The 19,913-nt window shown below is 35.8% G+C and overlaps 1 protein-coding gene and 1 long non-coding RNA gene across 15 annotated transcripts in view; one reads left to right on the top strand and one right to left on the bottom strand.

Annotated features, from left to right (window-relative positions):
• The first annotated feature begins 63 nt into the window (after positions 1–63).
• On the top strand, positions 64–6,479 carry LOC147651297 (uncharacterized). Its single transcript, XR_015274733.1, has 2 exons — positions 64–213; positions 6,126–6,479. It is a non-coding gene; the product is annotated as an uncharacterized LOC147651297 (long non-coding RNA).
• PLS1 (plastin 1) overlaps positions 650–19,913 on the bottom strand; it is a 41,251-nt gene continuing 21,987 nt past the window's right edge. For all 14 annotated transcript variants that reach the window (XM_023933144.2, XM_023933147.2, XM_023933146.2 and 11 more), the window contains 13 exons: positions 19,319–19,448; positions 17,552–17,684; positions 16,586–16,667; positions 15,175–15,340; positions 14,937–15,079; positions 13,769–13,864; positions 12,335–12,530; positions 7,415–7,493; positions 6,222–6,336; positions 5,370–5,503; positions 4,434–4,557; positions 2,293–2,417; positions 650–1,825 (listed from right to left, as the gene is read on the bottom strand). In XM_023933144.2, the coding sequence (XP_023788912.2) occupies positions 1,690–1,825; positions 2,293–2,417; positions 4,434–4,557; positions 5,370–5,503; positions 6,222–6,336; positions 7,415–7,493; positions 12,335–12,530; positions 13,769–13,864; positions 14,937–15,079; positions 15,175–15,340; positions 16,586–16,667; positions 17,552–17,684; positions 19,319–19,448 (1,659 nt within the window). In that variant the 3' untranslated portion in view covers positions 650–1,689. The remainder of the gene's footprint in view (positions 1,826–2,292; positions 2,418–4,433; positions 4,558–5,369; positions 5,504–6,221; positions 6,337–7,414; positions 7,494–12,334; positions 12,531–13,768; positions 13,865–14,936; positions 15,080–15,174; positions 15,341–16,585; positions 16,668–17,551; positions 17,685–19,318; positions 19,449–19,913) is intronic.

Here is a 19,913-nt window from a genome sequence, read left to right as displayed (position 1 = left end):
GCTGGGCGGCCGCAGGGCTGCGGTTGCAGTTAAATTTGTTCGCTCCCTGCTGCTGTAGTAACTGCGGCCCTGCTCACAGCATCTGAGTGAGGGTGGCCCGTGAAAACGCAATGCCCGCAGAGCAACTTTGAAGTAATTCCGGACACTTAAAACAATAGTTTATAAAATAGAAAAGACTGGCCTTCATGGAATAAGGTACCAAGTGTCTGGCAGGTAAATACAGTACTTCAGGATGACATAATTTAATAAGAGATCATTTATTCTTACAGTATAGAGACTAAGCCTCCATTTATCCTCTCCTCAGAACTCAAATTCTGTACAAGGCACTGTCATCATCTTAGACTGGGAATAGAAATCAAGTCTTGTCCCAAAAACGCAAACCAGTAAATAGGCAGAGGCAAACTGATTCAAATCCAAGCACTTAATTCCCTCCAGTCCCCATTATCCCATTATATAATGGAAATTGGATGGATGCATCCCTTACTGTATCATGTGCACGATAGCAAAGATGTAAAACTTAGTACAAGTGCTCACTCATCAGGATTCTCGGGTTCTGCCACACTTAGGACTGGCCTCAGGACCTGAGACAAAGTAGAAACTTCATACTTAAAAAAATAATCTCTTTAATTTTGATTTAGCTGTCTTATTATTTGGCTTTTGATAACTTTATTAAATGTCCAGCTTCAGCATGATAAGTGAAAATTCACAGCTGATGAAAAAAGGAGTACAAATAGTTACTTTAAAATTACTAATAAAAAATTACAGATTTCAATGACAATGCACTGGTCTTTCTACACAAAACCTCTGCACACACGATACACACTTTAGAAAAATCAAAGGAATGATATATAAGGAAATGCATTACAGTAATGAGAAATCACATAGTGGACTAGCCAGCTCTTTATTGTTCTCTTAATACAATATTTTATGAAAAGGTTAAAAAAACTCAACCAAGAGTTGTTTAGTCCAACTGCAAGACTTAGCACATACACAGACTTAATAATGAAAGGACATTTCTGCTTTCTATTGCTGTTTTTTTCATACAGTGTGGTTTGTAAAAGTTTCTGCTAAGTAACAGAACAAAACTACTACTACTACATACATAAAGATAATTCCCACAAAAAAAGTTTCATCAGTTTAATCAGTATTCATTAGTTACCAGACATTATCACAGGCCTTTACTTGCTCTGAAGTCAATGACAAGACTCTCATTGGCTCCAACAAGAGTTAAGCTCTCCAAGAATAAGGCAAGGATGATAATTTCTGTGCAGTTTGGAGTCCAATCCAACAGGATTGGAATGCACCTTGAGACTTGTATGACTATATGTAAGTAACACCAACAAAAATCAAACAGTATTTCATAATTGGTCCTGAAACAACATACATAAAACAATGCAGGTTCTCACAGTGCTATGGAAACTAATGCAAATGAAGCTTGATTCATATGGGTATGCAATACAAATCTATGATGTTAATTTGTTAATGAACATATTCTGAAAATGGTATTATCCATAAATAATTCATGTTTTATGAAACTGAAGAAAACAAACTAATATAAACACATTATTAAAAGATAATTGATGAGTATATTTGTGCATACAATTTTTCTCATACTAAGTTTCAGAACTCTGTAAACTGCGAGGCATTCATTGTGCTTAACATGGCAGAAAGTTAAATTATGTGTCTGCATTATTTTATTCTGTTCAGTCCTCTTCCCATCAAACATGCAAACACTGTCATCACCATTTTTGGCTTCACTTCAACCAGATCATCTGGGAGGGCGTAAATACGAGCACCAATTTTTCGAGCAACTGAAATGGCATACCTTGGAAAACAAGAGAAAACAAATACTGTTTTTTTTCTGGCATCTACTAATATGTCAAAATCCACAACAACAAAAACAGATTTCAATAGCGGGATGTGCCTGTTTAACAGTGCTTAGGCTCTACTAGAAAATGGACATTATTGTGAAGAAAGCATGTACTGGCAATTGTACTGACAGATGTTTTGCTATTGGTTATCAAAGCATTTATTTCGATCAAAAACAATATGAGGTATGACAGACTATTAAGAAACCAATTACAGTGCAGTGGTGGTAGGTCATATCAGCTGTGAATTTGAGTTAATTTTAGATACACTAGAAAAATAAATATTAGAATTTATATTCTATTAAAAAATAAATTAATATTAATTTTGTCCTTCTCTTAACAAATCAGTAAATCAAGCATTACATTGTGAATTCATGCATTTCCTGCATTTTAGGAAAATGTGAAGCATTCATTTAAAACTCACTTGGCATTATTCAATTTGTCTTGGTAAGAAAGGTCTTCTCTCTTAACCATTTCTGGACGAACTGCTTTTGGTGCAATGGCATCTGTTAAATCTAGGACAGGTAAGCTAGTGCTAATTGATTTGTCCTAAAAGAAAAAGACACACAAGATTAGTTTAAGGAATCTGCTTTGATTTTTCTATCTTCAAAATGCAAAAAACCCTACAGCACATCCTGCATGCATACTGAAAGACAGAAGATTGTTTTCTTACTTCATAGCGTGAAGGTTTTCCTCACCCTTTATGAATTCTAATGTTCTTTTCTGCAATCAGTATTATAATGTTCACTATGCTTGTATCGTTATTGAACAAATGGTTTAAATTTATTTCATCCAACTTCCCTTCTTAAGCCTTAAGGAAGGAAGGGAATTTTGATAGAATTTTAAGGACCAGACTTTCAATACAACAAAAAGGTCCTTACAGGCCCCCACATATTTTCCTCTTTTTCTTGCCATGGAATTATTTTCTCCAGTAGTTTATGGCTCACTCTTTTTATAATTTTTCAACTCAGATGTTATTCTGAGCTAGTGTGAGCTGTCTGTGTTTCATATTTAATACACAGGGATTCTTAAAAGAGCAAGTCCTGTTGCTGCAATCATTTCATCCCAACTGTATGGACAGAGAAGAAGCTGCTGCTGCCAAAGCAAGCACAGCTGGTGCCAGTGAGGCTGGTGCAGGCCCTGCAGTGGCTGAGCACGACCCACGGGGCACAGCTGTCTTTGGGCCCAGGTCAGAACTATGACTGCCAGTTCAGGGAGGTCCTGCAGAGCTATCATACTAATTATACATATAAAAATACTAATATAATTCTGCTTCAAGACATTGAATACATGGAGTATATCCCCAAGACCATAAGACATGCCTTTATCGTTTTTACTAATGATTATTATTATATTGAACTAATGGCAATACAATAGAACTTGGCTTTCATAGTCCACAGTGAAATATAAGGCAGTTCTGCATTCTCTATGGTCTGCTTGCCACAGTAGTCCCAAAATCCAAATAATGAAAGGCAATATTTATGTGAATGTTGTAAAAAATTAATAGTAAAAAAATGAATGCTGAATAGTGTCACTTTACATCAGTACCTCCTTACCTTTATTGATCAACCATCAGTTGAATTAAAAACACCATTTGAATGACCTTAAAAACACAACCAATATCCCCCCAAAAACACAGGCATACCAAAGGCAAGATTTTTTTTTTCAACTTACTTAATAACACCATTATAACAATATATGTTGAAATAAGAAGAGCAGCAACATCTCATAAGAAAATGAAATATTTTTACTTAACTTTTTTATTAATAATGGTCACTTAAATTTCATAACATAGTGAACTTTGAAATATTTTAAACTTCTGTTCTCCTGTTTTGAACCACAGACATAAATGCTTCATGTTATAACATGAACCTTACAGGCTACAAGAACATTACATTTGTGTGCAATTATTAACCAGCCGTTTCGAGAGCAAGAGATTCACACAGAATAACACAGCTGACACACATATATGTGTTCTTTCTTTTTGAACACTTAAATAATGTGGAAGGAAAGCTTCCTTTATCTATGCTCTCTTATTTGCTGAATGGGAAGAGGTCCCGTTTTCCCCCGGCACCCCAGCCGTGCCCAGGATGACACAAGGTGTCGCTGGTTACCGCGGGCTCCCTCTCCCGGCTCGCTCACACGTGAGATCCTTTTTAGCCGCTCCTGGGAGAAGTGGTCATCTGCCCCGCTATTCCCAAAAGTGCTTTTGTTACTCGTACAAGCATGAGAGTGCCTATATCTAAAAATTTGGAAAATATACGACATGCCAGGCCCAAACACTGGTAACTTCAGACAGAAGCCCCTTTGAAAGCTTAAACTCCTTTTTCTTCTGTTTGTTGTTGAGCTTTTTGTTTTGTATCTTACTGCAGCTACTGTAATTTCTTTTATCTGTCAATAGATTTGTAAAATATTTTTGAAGACTCAAAGACTGTCAGAAATATTTCCATAAACAATTTTGCTAGCTGATGGGAGAGCCACTGTTAAAACCAAATTGTTAACAGATCAGGTTAAAAATCCCAGGTCTTATTAAATGTGGAAAGAAAAGTAAATAAAATTGATTACCTTGAAGCTTTTAATGGAAGTTTTCTTATTTGCTTTTGCAAGTGTCTGATTCACCCACTTAATAATAATTTCATCATTTACTTTTTCACCCTCTCCAAGGTCGGATAGTACATTCAAAGTATACCTTCAATAGAGAGAACATGAGCCCAAGTTAAAATAAATGGTAGAACTCAACTTTTCTTACAAAGAAAAGTTTAGCAAAGGTAAAATATTACTTCATCACAGCAACAATGCCAAGTACTCCTCTTTATAAGGTACCCTTACCTTACAAACTATACAGTACTTGAAATAATTTTTTCAGTGGTTACCGAATAAAAGAATAAAATAATATCCCAAATCTCATAATATTCACTATAACATCTTCATGCATTTGTTTTACTCAGTACATCATAATTCATTTTTCTTTCTAAGTTTTAATGGCTCCCTACCATCCTAGTAGGGAAAAAAAAATGAATCACAGCTGTCAGAACAAAAACCAGTAAGTGTTAGGGATAGGTCTAAGAAAACTAATTTGAGGAAAACATTTGCAATAAAAATCTGTAATGAAATCACTTTATAATTATTTTTTCTTGCTCAATACAGTAGTAAAATTGATTTGATGATACTTATGTAACTATAGTTGTGATGGCCTACAAGTTTTTACCCTTTTAACTTCTATAGTACATGTATCACCACTTCCTTGGGTTCTTGCAGCAGGATTTATAATTTTAGTAACAGTTTCTAGTTTATAAGGTATTAACTGTCCCTATAAATTGTGATTGCAATTACTGCACAATATGTAAAATTACAAACACATATACAATTTTAGTGTTAACAACAGGGGTGTTCAGAGATTGCTCTCTACAATACCAGTTAGGTGACCTGAACACTACCCTCAATTTGCCTTGATATAAAGACATAGATATCCACATCTTTCATACACTGCACCTAACTTACCTTCTCATCAGCTGCCATACCAAAGCCAAAGTCAGAGTTGGATTACCTTCATTTAGATCGTGTCCAGCAATACCAACCAGTGAGAATTTGGCTTTTTTCTTCCCAAGTTCCACTGCATAATTGCAATTCTCAATCTAAAAATAAATTTTGTGTCCAAATAATGAAAACACATTAATATTTCTTCAATACAGACCTAAAATCTATGTGTATTTTAAATTACTTTGGCTTACTGTTACCTACAGTGAGATCTGAAGCTAGAAAAATCTTCCTAGTCTAGCAACACTGTGATTAAAATAATACAGATTTTAATGTAATTAAATTATGCAAGATTCCAATGATAATTTTTTCCACATTTGAAAAAACCAAGTTTCCACTAAGGCAGTGAATAAAATATATTTGTATCAAAACCATACATTAAAAGATATTGAAATGTGTTCTTCTTAAACAGGCAGTAATTTTTATCATCTACATTTCAGGCTTCACAATAATCACAAAACTAAATGAAAGCTTTGATTCTGTTAGTCGTGCCCAAATCCTATGAAAAGCATATAAAACTGCTCTGGGAGGAAATGCCTCATAGTATAGGAACATCCAGCAACTACAGCCATGTCAGGCCATACAGATCCAAATCAGGCCATAAATTAAGTACTGCAAAAAGGTGTCCACATTTAGAAACTAAGGTGATATGTGCTATAACTGCTATTTATTCTTTGGGATAATATCTGAAAAATAGATTTTCCTTTTATTTCCCCCCAGGATTGTCTCAGTAGCACAGAAATCTCAACCACACAGACTGCCTTCAGCACAATGGGAGCCAGTGAAGCTGGGCTGCCCCCCAGGGCATCCACCCACCTTTTTCATGTTGCCACCAAGTAATGAGTAAGGAGGTTTGTTGATGTGGCTCCAGTCAACAGGTACACGTGTCATGTCATACAGTTGGAAGATGATTAAAGCATCAGAAAGGTCACTAAACCAGAGCAAAATTATATTTTTAAGCACAGAAGCACAGATTGACAATGAAGGTATGCACTTGACACTTCTCACAGTGTAATTAAGTTGCTGAAAAATTCCAGACACATAAATAAAAACTGGTGCTATTCTGTAAAGAAACCGGCCTATATTCTATTGCTTGATTCCTGCAATTATGTACACCAAATTCTGCATTTAATTTCATTATTTTCACAAATCTTAGTGAAGCGAGCTCAGCCACATGTTTCAATTAAATAATTACTTTCATAGGGCAGGCACAGACAAAATAGTTGCTAAGATAGTTTTAATTTATTGATCTAATTTTAGTTCTCTTAGGACTTTCCCAAATGTTAAATATTCATGTTTTATCTGCAGATGCCTACAGATGTATTTTGCTACAGAATAAACAAAACCAATGAAATTATCTTGCAAAAGAAGAATAGGAGGAAAAGTATTATTTTCCTCCTATTCTTTCCTCCTAAAAGTATTATTTTATATGTTGCATTACTGATAATCCCCATCAGCTACTTTATAAATTAAATTCTCCATGTTGATCTACCTACAGATCACTTTACAGAGGTCAGAAAACAGAAATAATGACATCAATTAGTAAATATACATACAAGCAGGTGTTCCCATTTGCTCCCTCAATCTCATACTTTATTGACAGGATTTGAAACAACTTCTGGCATAATTTGAAAGTGACCAGAAGCATCTAAAAAGCTTGTTATAAAGCCCTTTATCTGAGGGCTACATTGCAGAGCTTCTTACATTCTACTGAAAAAATAAAAAATTATGCAGCATGAAACAAAATTATCTCTACTTTTAAAAAAGTGTAATTCAATGTACAAGTGAGTGAGGGGGGAAGATTTAAACCTTCTTAGGTTTTCTAGTTTATCTAGATTATGACTAGAATATTCAGTTCAGATACTGCTTAATTTGGTCCTGCAGACCAGTTTTGAAGTGGAAACCTGAAAATCACTATTCTAGTAGAAATACAACTTCCCTCTCTTCTTTCCTTCTTTCTTCCCCTGTTACCCAAGGGAAGTCAAATAATTCTTTTTAAAATATCTTACCTGTATAAATGATTAACATATGGGCTTACACCCAGAGAATTCATCCAGTTTCTGAAAGTTCTTTCTTCCTTACTTTCTCCTATGGTGACAAACACAATTCTATATAAGTTATTGGAGAAAACAATTTAATAAGCAACATTTAAATGCTTATATCCCCTCCCACCCCTCTCCCACCCCAAAATATGTTCATAATTTCCCAAACAGTAGTCTATACTACAAGGCAATCCTATCCAATTCAGATTCACTCAGTTCTGGGCACAGGGCAGGGGTACTACAGGGAAGAGTACTATTAGACTATTAGACACTTATCTGAGTAAATACAATTTGATAAAATACAGAAATAAATTTTTGTTCTATTTCACATAATTAACATATCTTGGAGATGATTTATAATAATTTCCTCAAATTAAAATGAGTGGAAACTGCATTCAACAGTACCATTAGATCTGTTTGAAATGACATCTTTTCATTAAAAGTCAGTACTAACACATGAGGCACTATATCTCCACTCTCACAGAAGTTGACAGTACTAACTTGCCAAGGGCCTCCCCAAAGCAACAGATTTCATTTTTTTTAGTTCTTTGAACTGAAAACGTGGAGAGGCAGTATTGGTTAAATCTGTGAAGCTATTTATACTGCTGTGGAGGCCAGTTATCTTCAGAGTTTTAACCAGCAATTCTACTTCCAAGAACTGCATAAAATTCATTAGGAAGTAAATCCCAACCTCCATTTTCCTGACTTAGATTGCTTTTACTATTGCAATCCTGAGTCCTAACTTAACTCTCTTTCACTATAAAGTTAGAGCTTGCAATAATTAATTTTCTACATACAACACTGCCTAAATTTTAACATCTCTGTGGCCATCTACATGTGAATCAGTGCTTCATAAGCTGTTTTCTCTTGCATCAAAGAGGAGCATTTGAGAAAATATTTAACCTGAATATTTGAGCTTGGAATAACCTCTTCACTTTGCTCCCCTGGGCCGATAATCCAGTTAAGAAAATAGCGAAGACACTACGGAGGGAGAAAACCTCTCCAAACAAGTACCACGTTTGTCTGATGAGGTTTATATAGCATGAAAACTGTCTCATTTAGTACTGCAGTTCTAGGCTGACTACAGAATAATGAATGTTTTTGTAAAATTAAGCTACTGTGTAAACATGTATTTATTATTAGACTAGAAGTAAAATATCTTTAACATTATCTTTCCATGCCTAGACCTATGTCATAACGTTGCTTTTTAGATAGAAGTTAACATTTTAATCTAGGTCTCTTATCCTTTTATACAAAAAGCTCTGGACTTCAGAAATTTCAGCTGTAGTTTACAATTTCTGACAAAATAAGTTTTATTTAAAAAGTTTCAGCCACCTTACCAGGTTCTTTCCTTTCCAATTATTATGAAATAGTTGACATTCATCTTACTAATACATTTCTAAATTAAATTTTTTTTCATATGCAATTTAAATTAGTGTTTGTTTCAAATATTTACTTGTAAAAATAACCAAAGAGCCACTGATGAAACAGAAGAAACAAAGAAAAATACGATTCTGCATGATCATCAGAGAGCTTTGTTTCACATATTTCTTGCCACATTAAAATTTAAAAGAATCACACTTTGTGATAAATTTATTAAAAATACCAGTTTTTCCATTTAAGAAACAATTATAACTCAAGAATGACAGTTCAAGTTTATAAAGAGTATCTTTGAGATTATAGTATTTTGAAGTGCTTTTTAAAATAATTTTATGGTTGCTGAGCTTTGAGTTGATTTGCAGTACCTAAAATACTGACTGCAAAGTACTTTTAAGAACACTTGTCCATTACAAAGACAGTACTGAGGTTATTTAGTGAACTCTTACTAAAGAGCATAGCCACAAAAACAGATACTCAGCAACTGCACTCAGACTGAGGATTTTAAAATTCTTGCTTAACACTGTCAGGGGAATCCAAAGTAGCAAAGCAGGAGCAAGAGCATGCAAGCTGGTCAAAACCCTTTGGGAAAGTGGGAGTCCAGGAACTAAACCCAGAAAACTATATTTAATATGCCACTCTAAACAAATCCTTTTATCATGCAATACATGAGTTTTTTGTAAGCTTTCCAGATGGCTGAGAACTGACCAATTTTTTCTCTCTATTCTTTTATTCAAAATATACCTTGTGATCCTATCAGGAGCATATCTTCTGCTGAGTGGTGCAGCAGATAGCCAAAATCATTGGGAAACTGCAGAAAGGGGGCAGAGCTACACAAAAGAGAGAGGAGCAAATTTGGTAGTATCCTTTATATTTATTGCCATCTCTTTTTTGAGATCATTACCCTGTGGAACTGAGCAGAAAGTAGCTGTAGGGAAGGGGATCAAGAATCCAAAGAGATCCAAATATATCTTAGATTATCTCTGGAACACAACTGAGCTCTAGATACAGTTGCATCTGAAGTTCAGCCAGCTTGAGTGGGAGTTCTTAACCTTCTCATGGTGATAGCTATGAAGGCTGCCAGTAATATAAGCAACAGCACAGGACACCTACACTGGAGGAAAAGTGGGTGGACACAAGCCACTCCTCTTCCTCTCCCCAAGAACTCAACTTTCTGCATGACTTTGACTCCCAGCTGCTGCTTTCCCCATTGGCAAGAGGCTCCTTGGATCAGCAGCAGCAGCATGCAAAGGTGGTGCAATAACTGAGCTCCAGACTGCCCTCTCCACCCCCACACCAGATCAAATGTTCATTTTGCTCTGTCAGTATTCGTGAGAGATATGCGCTCTCTATTTCAGTGCACATCACCAGGCATATTATCAGGGCAGATGCCAGTTTATGCACAGCATTAACTGTCTTAAACTGAAGAGGACAGCCATACCATACTGATCAGGTGGGACAGTCCCTGAAAAGATGGAATTTATGCTGGAAAATAAAGACTTTCAGAAGCTCCGCACATGCCTACAGCTTGACATCTTGGTTTGTGGAAAGCCCTTACTGGCTAAACCCCGCAAAATACCTGTATGGCATTTGACTTACTGCAACTCTTGCCCTCATTTTATATGCTGTGGGGTTTTTTCCTTCTCTTTTACTTATGATGGCATATTAAAACAATGGAAAAATGTAAGAACAACGCAAAAAAACAACCAGAAAAGGACAGAGATGATTAAACAACTGGGGAGGGGAAAAAGAATGAAAAATTGCAGAAAAACACTTTTTATGGAGCACAGAAAAGTACTAAATACAGTACCTACATTAGGAGGGGTCAAATCTGCATTTCATGAAGCAAAACAGGAAAGCATTATAAATTATGAGTCAGATTTCAACAGACAATCTATGATGAAACTATAAAGAAATCAATGTCATATTTTATATCACTATCTTGAGAAAACATTAGTATAAACACAGGACAATGGAAAACAAATAATACATTAACAGGAAGAAAAAAACAACATTAACAGCATTGTCTTTGGGCTGAAATAATATTCTGATGGTTTGACACCACAGCAGTTACTATTTGAGGGCAAAAAGGAGTCATCTACTTTTCTTTGAACAGATAACACTGGCATGATTATCCATCTCTAAAATATATACTGTAAATAGTCAGTTAAATTTGGTCAGTATTTATCATTACAAAATCATAACCTAGCATTCAGCTGATTGTAACTTGTGGTTTGGCTGGGACTTTGATCCCATCTAAATGTTTCAGGGAAATCCACAAACTAATTCAACTGTTTTTTCCCATGCCATTGAAAACCCTTCCAAATTTAACCAAGTTTTCAGTATTTCAAATCATGCCAGCAACTTTATCTTCAGAGCAGAGAAGCTGAACTGAACATATTCTACCTCCACACAGCTCCTGTATACATTTCCAAGAGCTGAAATTTCTAACAAAACTGAAGCAGAGGAAGAGCAAACCTTTCCTTCAGTCATTTGTCCTGGCCAACAGGGACTGCAATGACTGGGGATATCACAGCTGAAAAGGGAAGACAACGTCCTGTGCTCTACAATCTTTATCAGATCACAGCTGGCACCCAGCTGAAACTAGAGGAGCAAGAAGCCTGAAACAAGAATGCTCTGAGGGGTACAAGATTCATGACACAGAGATGCAGCAGCACAGACAAATTATGAAAAAACAGGAGCAAAGGAAGATGGACTCACCTAGATGGAAAGGAAACCTGATAGGAACAGTAAGAGGAAGGCACGAGAAGGCAGTGCAGAGGACTATGTGAACATTGCTGGTGATTCCCTCGAGTGCGGCACCCCTGATTCTCACATTCCTTTGAGATCAGTGAACAACTGTGAAATACACTGGCAGGAGCCATTCCATTATCCCAGATTAGCTGGTCCACAGCAAGGGCAACAGCCAAAGATTGTTACCAATTATCTCTTTATCTCTGGCATTAGAGATCTGAACTGTACAGTAAAAGGCCAAATTCCCTGATATGATAAGATCTATACAGGCCGTTGATACAATAGATTAATATAGGCTGCTGATACAGAAGCCTTTTAAAAAAAAAAAAAAAGCTTCCTACTTTAAGAGGCAGCAAACTCATACACACACATATATATAAATGCACTATGTGAAAAAATACTTTTAAAAACTATTACACTTCTTTAACATAGCACTGCAAAGAAAAGCTAGAATTTGTACATCAGCTAAAATATAAATAGCATGGAAAGAAGCACAGGAAACTGAAAGGAAAGTAGGAGGACAGTTTTTGCTCCTGCAAATGAGTGACAGAAGGTTATTCAGGAATAACCATTTGGTCAGGCTAACATAAGTGAACAATGTACACACTACTGGGGTTTTCTACTAAGGCTTATATTGACTGCTAGTAAGTAAACACAGGCACCAGCACACAGGGATCCTATATGACAACCTAGAAGGAATACCTAAGTAGAAATCACTACTATTCTTATCGTCTGTATAGTTAGAAAGTTGAGTACCTTCTAATAAATTGAGATCATAAGATGAACTGTCAGGCTTGTGCAGGGCTGGATATGTGTTAAAGAGATTTGCAACAAAAGCCAAATTGAGCTTAGGGTTGCCTGCAACCACATCAGCTGGAGTTACAAACTGTCTGCAGCCCAATTTATCTGCCTGTTGGAGCATGTATTCAGCCCTCCTCAAGTCATTTTTATCCTAAAAAGAAAAACAAACAAAGTTAATTTACACTTAAGTCTAGTACTAGATTTTACTGAATCAGGTAATCTTTAAATGATCCATGCCAGCTCATCCCTCATTCTGCCAATGCCTGAGCCCATGACAATTCCCCTCTACGTTCTACTGTTCTTCACTTCTGTGGCTGTCAGCACAGCACTCCTCATGAATCACAGCAACTGCAGCCAGGAGTGTAGAGATTATAGTTCCATTCTCAGGCTGTTGATTCCCATATTGTGTATCCTTCTACATATACCAAAGGTTCACCAACACTGCTTTAAATTGATATTCTCAAATGCAGTAATTCCAGATGATGCCCAAAACCATCAGCAAGAGTTTGAATGCTTCAAACTTGCTGTCTTTTTAATATTTTTTTTTCTCTTAATCATTGTAAGTTGGCAACTTCCGTGTTTTGTTCAATGGTCTTTATTAATAATATATTGGTTCATTACAAAATGTGATCATATGAAAAGTAGGAAATTACATGGAAAAAATTAACTTCTACTCTTTCTCACTCTCAAAAAATCTCAAACAAGAGCAAACAAGGAATTTAAGAGAACTAGAACATGTAAGCAAATAATCTTGCACGTGGGTTTCATGATTATAACGAATAACGAGATTCTACTTTAGATTCTGACTGAAACATAGGTATCTCAGGCATGCAGTTCAACTTTGTATCAAATGCACTCTCAGAATAATCCTTCCAACAAGCATTATGAAGCAGCTTAAACAAGTGTTTTCATATCAGTGTAGGCTGGTCTTAGACCCTCTGTCCCTTTTACAACTTAAAGCTTGATAGATGCCACACTTTGCTGCTGATTATTGGAAGGGCTCACATGTTATTTCTAAATACTATTTAGTTAGAGGAAGGAACAACCGTTTCTGAAATCTGTTCTTTTTCCTTGTCTGAATTCCAGAAGAGGAGAACTGAGCAGGATGTTGTAATATTTTTGTTGGATGACCCAACTGAAAATCAATATACACTACTCCAAGTAAAACATAGCTCCAAACTTTAGACTGCATGATGCATTATTCTGTTTCAACAGTGCTGTAGAACTTACTCAAGTTTTAGCTCATTTAAGCTCTTTTGACATTAAGGAATCTGGCTGGGTTTTTGCACACATTAGGAAACAAAAGAGGATTCAGGGATAACCAGAGTTTTGGACATATACAGAGGTCCCAGATAATTCCAGTCTATTTTTACATTTCTGTATACTTACATGAAATCCTGTAAAGTCAATTTTAATGGGCAATTGTTCAAGGTCATCTCCTTTGGGTGCAATCTGATTTAACAGATGGTAGTATGCTCTTGAATCCTAAAACAAGCGTAATATTAAAAAAAAAGAAAAAAGAAAAAGCAGCAAGTATGTAGCCTTTCCTAGACATTTTTACTCTAATGGTCCAATCCAAAAGCCGTAAGAGTCAAAAATACAGCGCCCTAATTTCAGTGAATATGGATGAGGTCATACAGCCATTTTACTACCCCATTTCACACAGAACTTAGCCAAATGACAGAGAAAATGAGTATCTGCTCATTATTCTGGACAGTGCTAATTACATTTATTCTGCTGAATATTAACTAGAGTGTTGTAATTAAGATATTCAGGGCAAATTTATGTGGTTACCCACAAAAAGGATCAATTTTGCAGTAACGAACTAGAAGACAAAATAAACCCCTAATAAACTTGGGGTTTAAACTAGTCCTAGAAGTATTTACTACTTTTCTTAAACACCATATAATATTTTTACCATAGTAGCAGTTTTCATATAAAACCTTAGTTACCGTCTGCTTTAATAACGACCTTCTTGGTAGCATTAGAAAAGATGTAACTTGAAATTAAGGACATGGTTTTCTCCAATGAAAGGAAGTCTAACCACCTTAGGGAATCTTCCTCCTTTGCTTTCAGTTTTAAAAAGTTGCTGTGTTCTCTGGTCACCTGGGCTACTACAATGCTCTTCATGCCTTTGCAGAATGACTGAAGAGAGAATTCTGCAGCTCTGCCACCTGCCCCAAGGAACCTTTCAGCCTATGTCAGTCAGCTGACACACCAGCAAAGCAGTGACTGGCAGTTATTAGGCACCTAATTAGGTGGTGCAAATTATCCTAAATAATTCTAATAGCCATCTTATGACATTAGAACTTCCCTAACCATCAGCTCATTGGAAATGTTCACTTTGCACTGTGATATGATAATACGGGATGAGCAACTGAATAGGATAGAGGAGATCAAAACAGTGCTCTATTAATGCTGCAAAATGCAGGATAAACCTACAGCCAGAGAAAGCAGATTACTAGTGTATCTAAATTCTCCTGATCTGACAGTTTTTTTCTATGCATTGTGTGTTTTAATACCACTGTGTTCGATTATGAGAGCAAAGAACACATACCTTAACGTCTTGGCTGAAGTTACTGATTTTCTGCCACCCTGCATTGGCCAGATGGTAATTCACCCAGCGTAGCAAGAGGTCTTCTGGGGAAAGCTTCATTAACTGATCCAGCTCTTCCCCTTCATTTAGCAAGGCAATAAGAGCTAAAAGCAAGTTTGAAAGAAAGCCAAAATCACTGCTGTTGTGGTCTGAGCTAATTCCAAGTAGCTGACATTGCTATACCTGGCATTACTCTTACCTTCATTTCTAGAGATCTCAATATCAGCAAAAAGGCCAACTTTAATGATCTGCCACAAGAGTCCTAATACCAAGTGTGGTTTTCCTTCCTGCAAATCTTGTGATCCAATATTGACAACCGTGCAGCCAATGGCAGATGCTGAGTTCAGAGCCAGGTTTAGGTTTTCCTATTTGGGATATCATCATTTAACAAACTTGTGAGATAGTATTTCTTAGTAAAATTGTTCATATTAAACTTTGGAAGAAATAATGCATTAGTTCAATGGCTTCCAATGGAAAACTGGAGGTTGTGAACTACCTTGCATTGTACCAAAATTTAATGAAAACAATGACAGTGTTTAATATGGACCCACCAAAAAATTGTGGACCCTTCTGCAGCTGGGGTTAGTGAGGAATACTTTAATCAAAATACTTTTTGCAATTAATAAGTATCAGTTATACAAATTAAACAACAGTGCTCAAAATATCAGAGGCTTGATCCTGAAAAACATGTTCATATGGAATTACTGCACAAAATGCACGATACTACTGACATTACTGTCATCCCATCTTAAATCTTACACATTTATTCAAGCAATTGTTAAACTGTAACTGAATGAAGAACATAAGAAAATCCCAGCAATTCAAAACCGTGAAACTCAAAGTAAAGCTAGTGATTGACAAAGATATTGACAAAGATTCCAAGAAAAAATAGCTGGCAGCTCTCACCAGTGTTACTATATTTTGTGTCATATTTCTCTGTCTACAGAGGCAACATAAACACATGCAGTATCATCTTTGCTGACAAATCTTCTTTAAATAAGTAGCAATTACAAAACCCACTTGGAGGGTTTAGAACATAGCGTGGTCTAACTTTTCATATTTTAATGTCACTGCCTAAAATGAAAAGTCTGCCATTTAATTGTGGTTTTTCATCAGCAGTTTTTTCTCACTGCGCCAGTAACTTATGGATCTACTTCCCTTTCCAGACCTGTTTTCTTAAACCCAAACTAAGTTCTTAAAAACTGTTGCTGTCCAACTTTTCCATGACTTCATATGCAATTAAAACTAGATCTCATTTTCTGTCCTAGTTGCCCTCCAGTATTGAAAGTGCATCATCGTATCACAGAGTATACAGTCATACAGATACTTTCTGCATGGCTAAAATACACTGGCCATCCACTCAAAGTCTAAAATTATTTTCTTCTGGTACTACTTAAGGCAAAACAAAAATAGCTAATAGGGAAAGAAAGAAAAAAACTAGTTTTTCTGTAAATCATCTAAGAAATAGGGGAATACAGTAGAGTTTATTAGAAAATACAAACTCATGTTTCTGGATATTTTTATTACATATGATTTTTGATTTTTTTTTCCCCCACCAGGAGAACTGTCATTAAAACAGAAAAATACTGTTTAATTAGTGCAGTACTTACAGAAACAGTGAAAGGAGTAAGTTTTTTCTTATTAATAGCCCTTTCATCAATTGTATCTGGTTGTGAAAAGTTGATCATTTTGCTAAGGAAGAAAAGTCAAAAGCATATTCAAACTTCCACTTCTCGGAAAATATATTATTTGATTATAAACTATTAACACTAAACTAGCTGCAAATATTTCTGACAAGATTCAAAAAAAGACCATCCACTAAATCTCCTCTCCTGTTAAATAATTGCACAGTCATTCAGATAATATGTTGCATTTTCCTTTTATAACTAATAGATCATATCTATAAATGTCAAAGAAAGTTCCTGAGAAGATTTAAACTGTAAACCAAAGTAACTTAAATGGTATCTACTGCAGAGTATTTCTGCATCAGATACTGCATTTCTGTAGTACCTTGTATCTACATGGATCTCAAAGACTAATTCACATCAATATTAATAAGCTAATCCCTTGTTACTATGGTGTGTAAGTACTAGAAATTCACTTGAACTAGAAAGCTACAGCAGACTAAAGTTAAGGGACCTACTATATGGTCTCTGTTTTGCAATGGATTTAATTCAGATTTCTGTTCCTGCTATCCCATGATTTAATGACTATAATTAGTAACTTCTAAAATTATCTAAAATAGTGATTTTTTTTCCTAATTATTTCAAGTATTGAATTAATGAACTGTTTAATTATCTCCTTTATAAACAGCCTGCACATATCTAGCATATATAATTATGGGCCTGAAATGGAAAACCTTTTCTATAAGATATGCACAGAGACACATAGAAAATATGCTGAAAAATCACATTTCTATGGGCAAATAGATTTTCCCCACCTTGCACCTAGACTGAAATATTTAAGAGTGGAGTCTTGATGTTAAAGCCTATCTGAAGCTTTCAAATTCTTGTCACTATGATCAGCATTTAACCTTTGAGATTAATTTCTTTTCTTTCTCATAGTCTTGGACTCACCAAAGAAGGATGCCATCTGCAAGGGATTTAAACAGACTGGCATCTGATGGGTTCATGGGTAGGAGGTGCTTACAGTCTGGGTCATCTTGTAGAGCTTTATTTATCCAATTAACAAAAGCAACTTTTTCTTCCTCTGAAAAGAAAGACAGCATTAAAATAAAAGATTAACATTGCCATGAATACATACTAGTAACAGTATACTTGGGTCAAAGAGGTTCATCTGCAACAAAATCCCTTAGTTCCACAGAGGTCAGTTATTTGAAAAATCAGAAAGAACACAAAAAATGGTAAGTACAGATTGCCCTTTCTCCCATTGCACCCCCTAAGCACCTGGTGATTTTCTGAAGGATAATATAAAAATCATAGGAACATCATAGGAAAGGTGTCCTCATTGTAGACTTCAAATTCAGTCTCCCAGCAATTACAAAGAAGACGGGAAAATGTCTCATCTGAAATTTTTAACACTTCACTCCATGCACTGTTTGTTTAAAATGCAGCTTTTCATTCTGCCTTCTGCTGAACTTCTGAGACTGGCAGCCTTTTGAGACCAACCTGAACTGCTGAGCTGTCTTTAGCTTTGAGAAACTTAAGAAGTTTAATATCTCAGTTTTAAATCCTCTTTCATATTCAGTGCATAATTTATTACTATGTATCTAAGAAAGCTTATTTGGATAACAGTCCTGGATAACTCTCAGTATCCAAATTCCCAAACAGTACAGGTGGTATTCACCCCACCTCAAGAAGCACCTGACTCATTAGTGGGAAACAATGTGAAATTCTAGAGCGCACTTCACCTCATCATAAACAAGATGGCTGGTGAGGCCAGGCCAGGTGAATCGTGCTCTAGTGGGGCTTGTTTCTCTCCACCAAAAATAAAACTGCATCCAAAGAATCATCTCTGATGCCCTACAGGCATCCTTTGGGATGGAGCAAATCCTCTGCTTTGAGGATGTGCCAGGTATAGCTGGTGCTGGAATCCTACTGAAAGAGTAGGATTCCACCTTTTTGCTACCTTTGGCTAATCAAAGTAAATCTTCCTCATACATAGAACCTTTACACAATCTGGAACCACACAAATTCCAGACTTAAGTCAATCAAAAAAGTTGCAATATTGCTAATTGCAATATGATCCTAGAAGGGGATTCACACTCTGGCCAGCACCTGCAATGCAATTAGGCACAATTATCAACTTAAATTACATGGAGGAGGGGGAGGTAGAAAGAAACAGATCAAATACTAAAAGCAGCTTCTTCAGTGTTAGACAGTCTATGCAAAAACCATGCAGGAGTGAACAATTCTGTAATGGCAGAAACAGCTGAGGAGGCCAGTCCATGAAGAAAGGATATGTGGTGGTTTGTTAGTAGTTCAAGTTAGCTACCACTGTGAAAATGAGGATTCATTTTTTATCTGAACATAAGAGTGAGAGTCCATTAGCATATAATGAAGGCAAAAATTTGACTGGCTTTACTAGAAGTACGGCAAAGGGACCATTTTTCCCCCCCACAAGATGTCAGTGTTTGTTTTCCTCCTTTGCTCTCACACAGATGCCCAACTTGCCTCCAAGTGCAACTAAAAGTGAAACTAAGTAACAACTGAATGGAGTTAATAAAATATCACACAGGCTTACCTTGTCTATCTCCACATGCTTTTGCTACGTTAACTTTCTTTCAACAACAACAGTTTCCAGTCAGGCTCTGCTTTATCTGTAGTACGAATTTAAAGAGTCTTCCCCCATGGAAAATTTGCCTCTGTTTAATTATTTCTTACCTGAATAAGAGTGCTGTGTCCCCTCACTAGATATTGCTGATGTTCCTCCAATTGCTGTAATACCTTGCTTTTTGTTTATTGATTTTCGGAATGATTTGCTAACATCTTTGCTTTTCAATTCCTGAATAATCTGAAATTTAAAAAATAGAAAGCATTTTGTGATTGATTGTACCTTCAAATAACTGTTAATTCATGTAAGTAGCCTAGAGTCAAGTAGTTAACCTGACTTTCCTTGATATTTATATTGACTTCTGTTTTAAAAAGAAATAATTATGTTTGAATATCCATACCTATACTGGATATCTAACATATTATTTCACAGTGAATACCTCTATTAAGCCATTCTATCTAAAAATGTAGACATACAAATATCCACACAATTTTTTCACAGATATTTTGGTAAACTGAAGAACACAACTAAAGATACACACATTTTTGATGATATTTTTTTCCCACTTATTTCTCCACATGCCTTGCATGTAAAAGGTTATGACATGACAGTTAAACATGCCTTTCCTTTATCAAGCTAATACTATTTTCCATCTGCCTGCAATGTAAACCACATTGGATATATTAATATGTCCTATGTTTGCCC

Source organism: Cyanistes caeruleus, chromosome 10, assembly GCF_971803275.1.
Source record: "Cyanistes caeruleus chromosome 10, bCyaCae1.hap1.1, whole genome shotgun sequence".
In the NCBI taxonomy this organism is placed as follows: domain Eukaryota; kingdom Metazoa; phylum Chordata; class Aves; order Passeriformes; family Paridae; genus Cyanistes; species Cyanistes caeruleus.
This window is presented reverse-complemented; position numbering and strand designations above follow the sequence as displayed.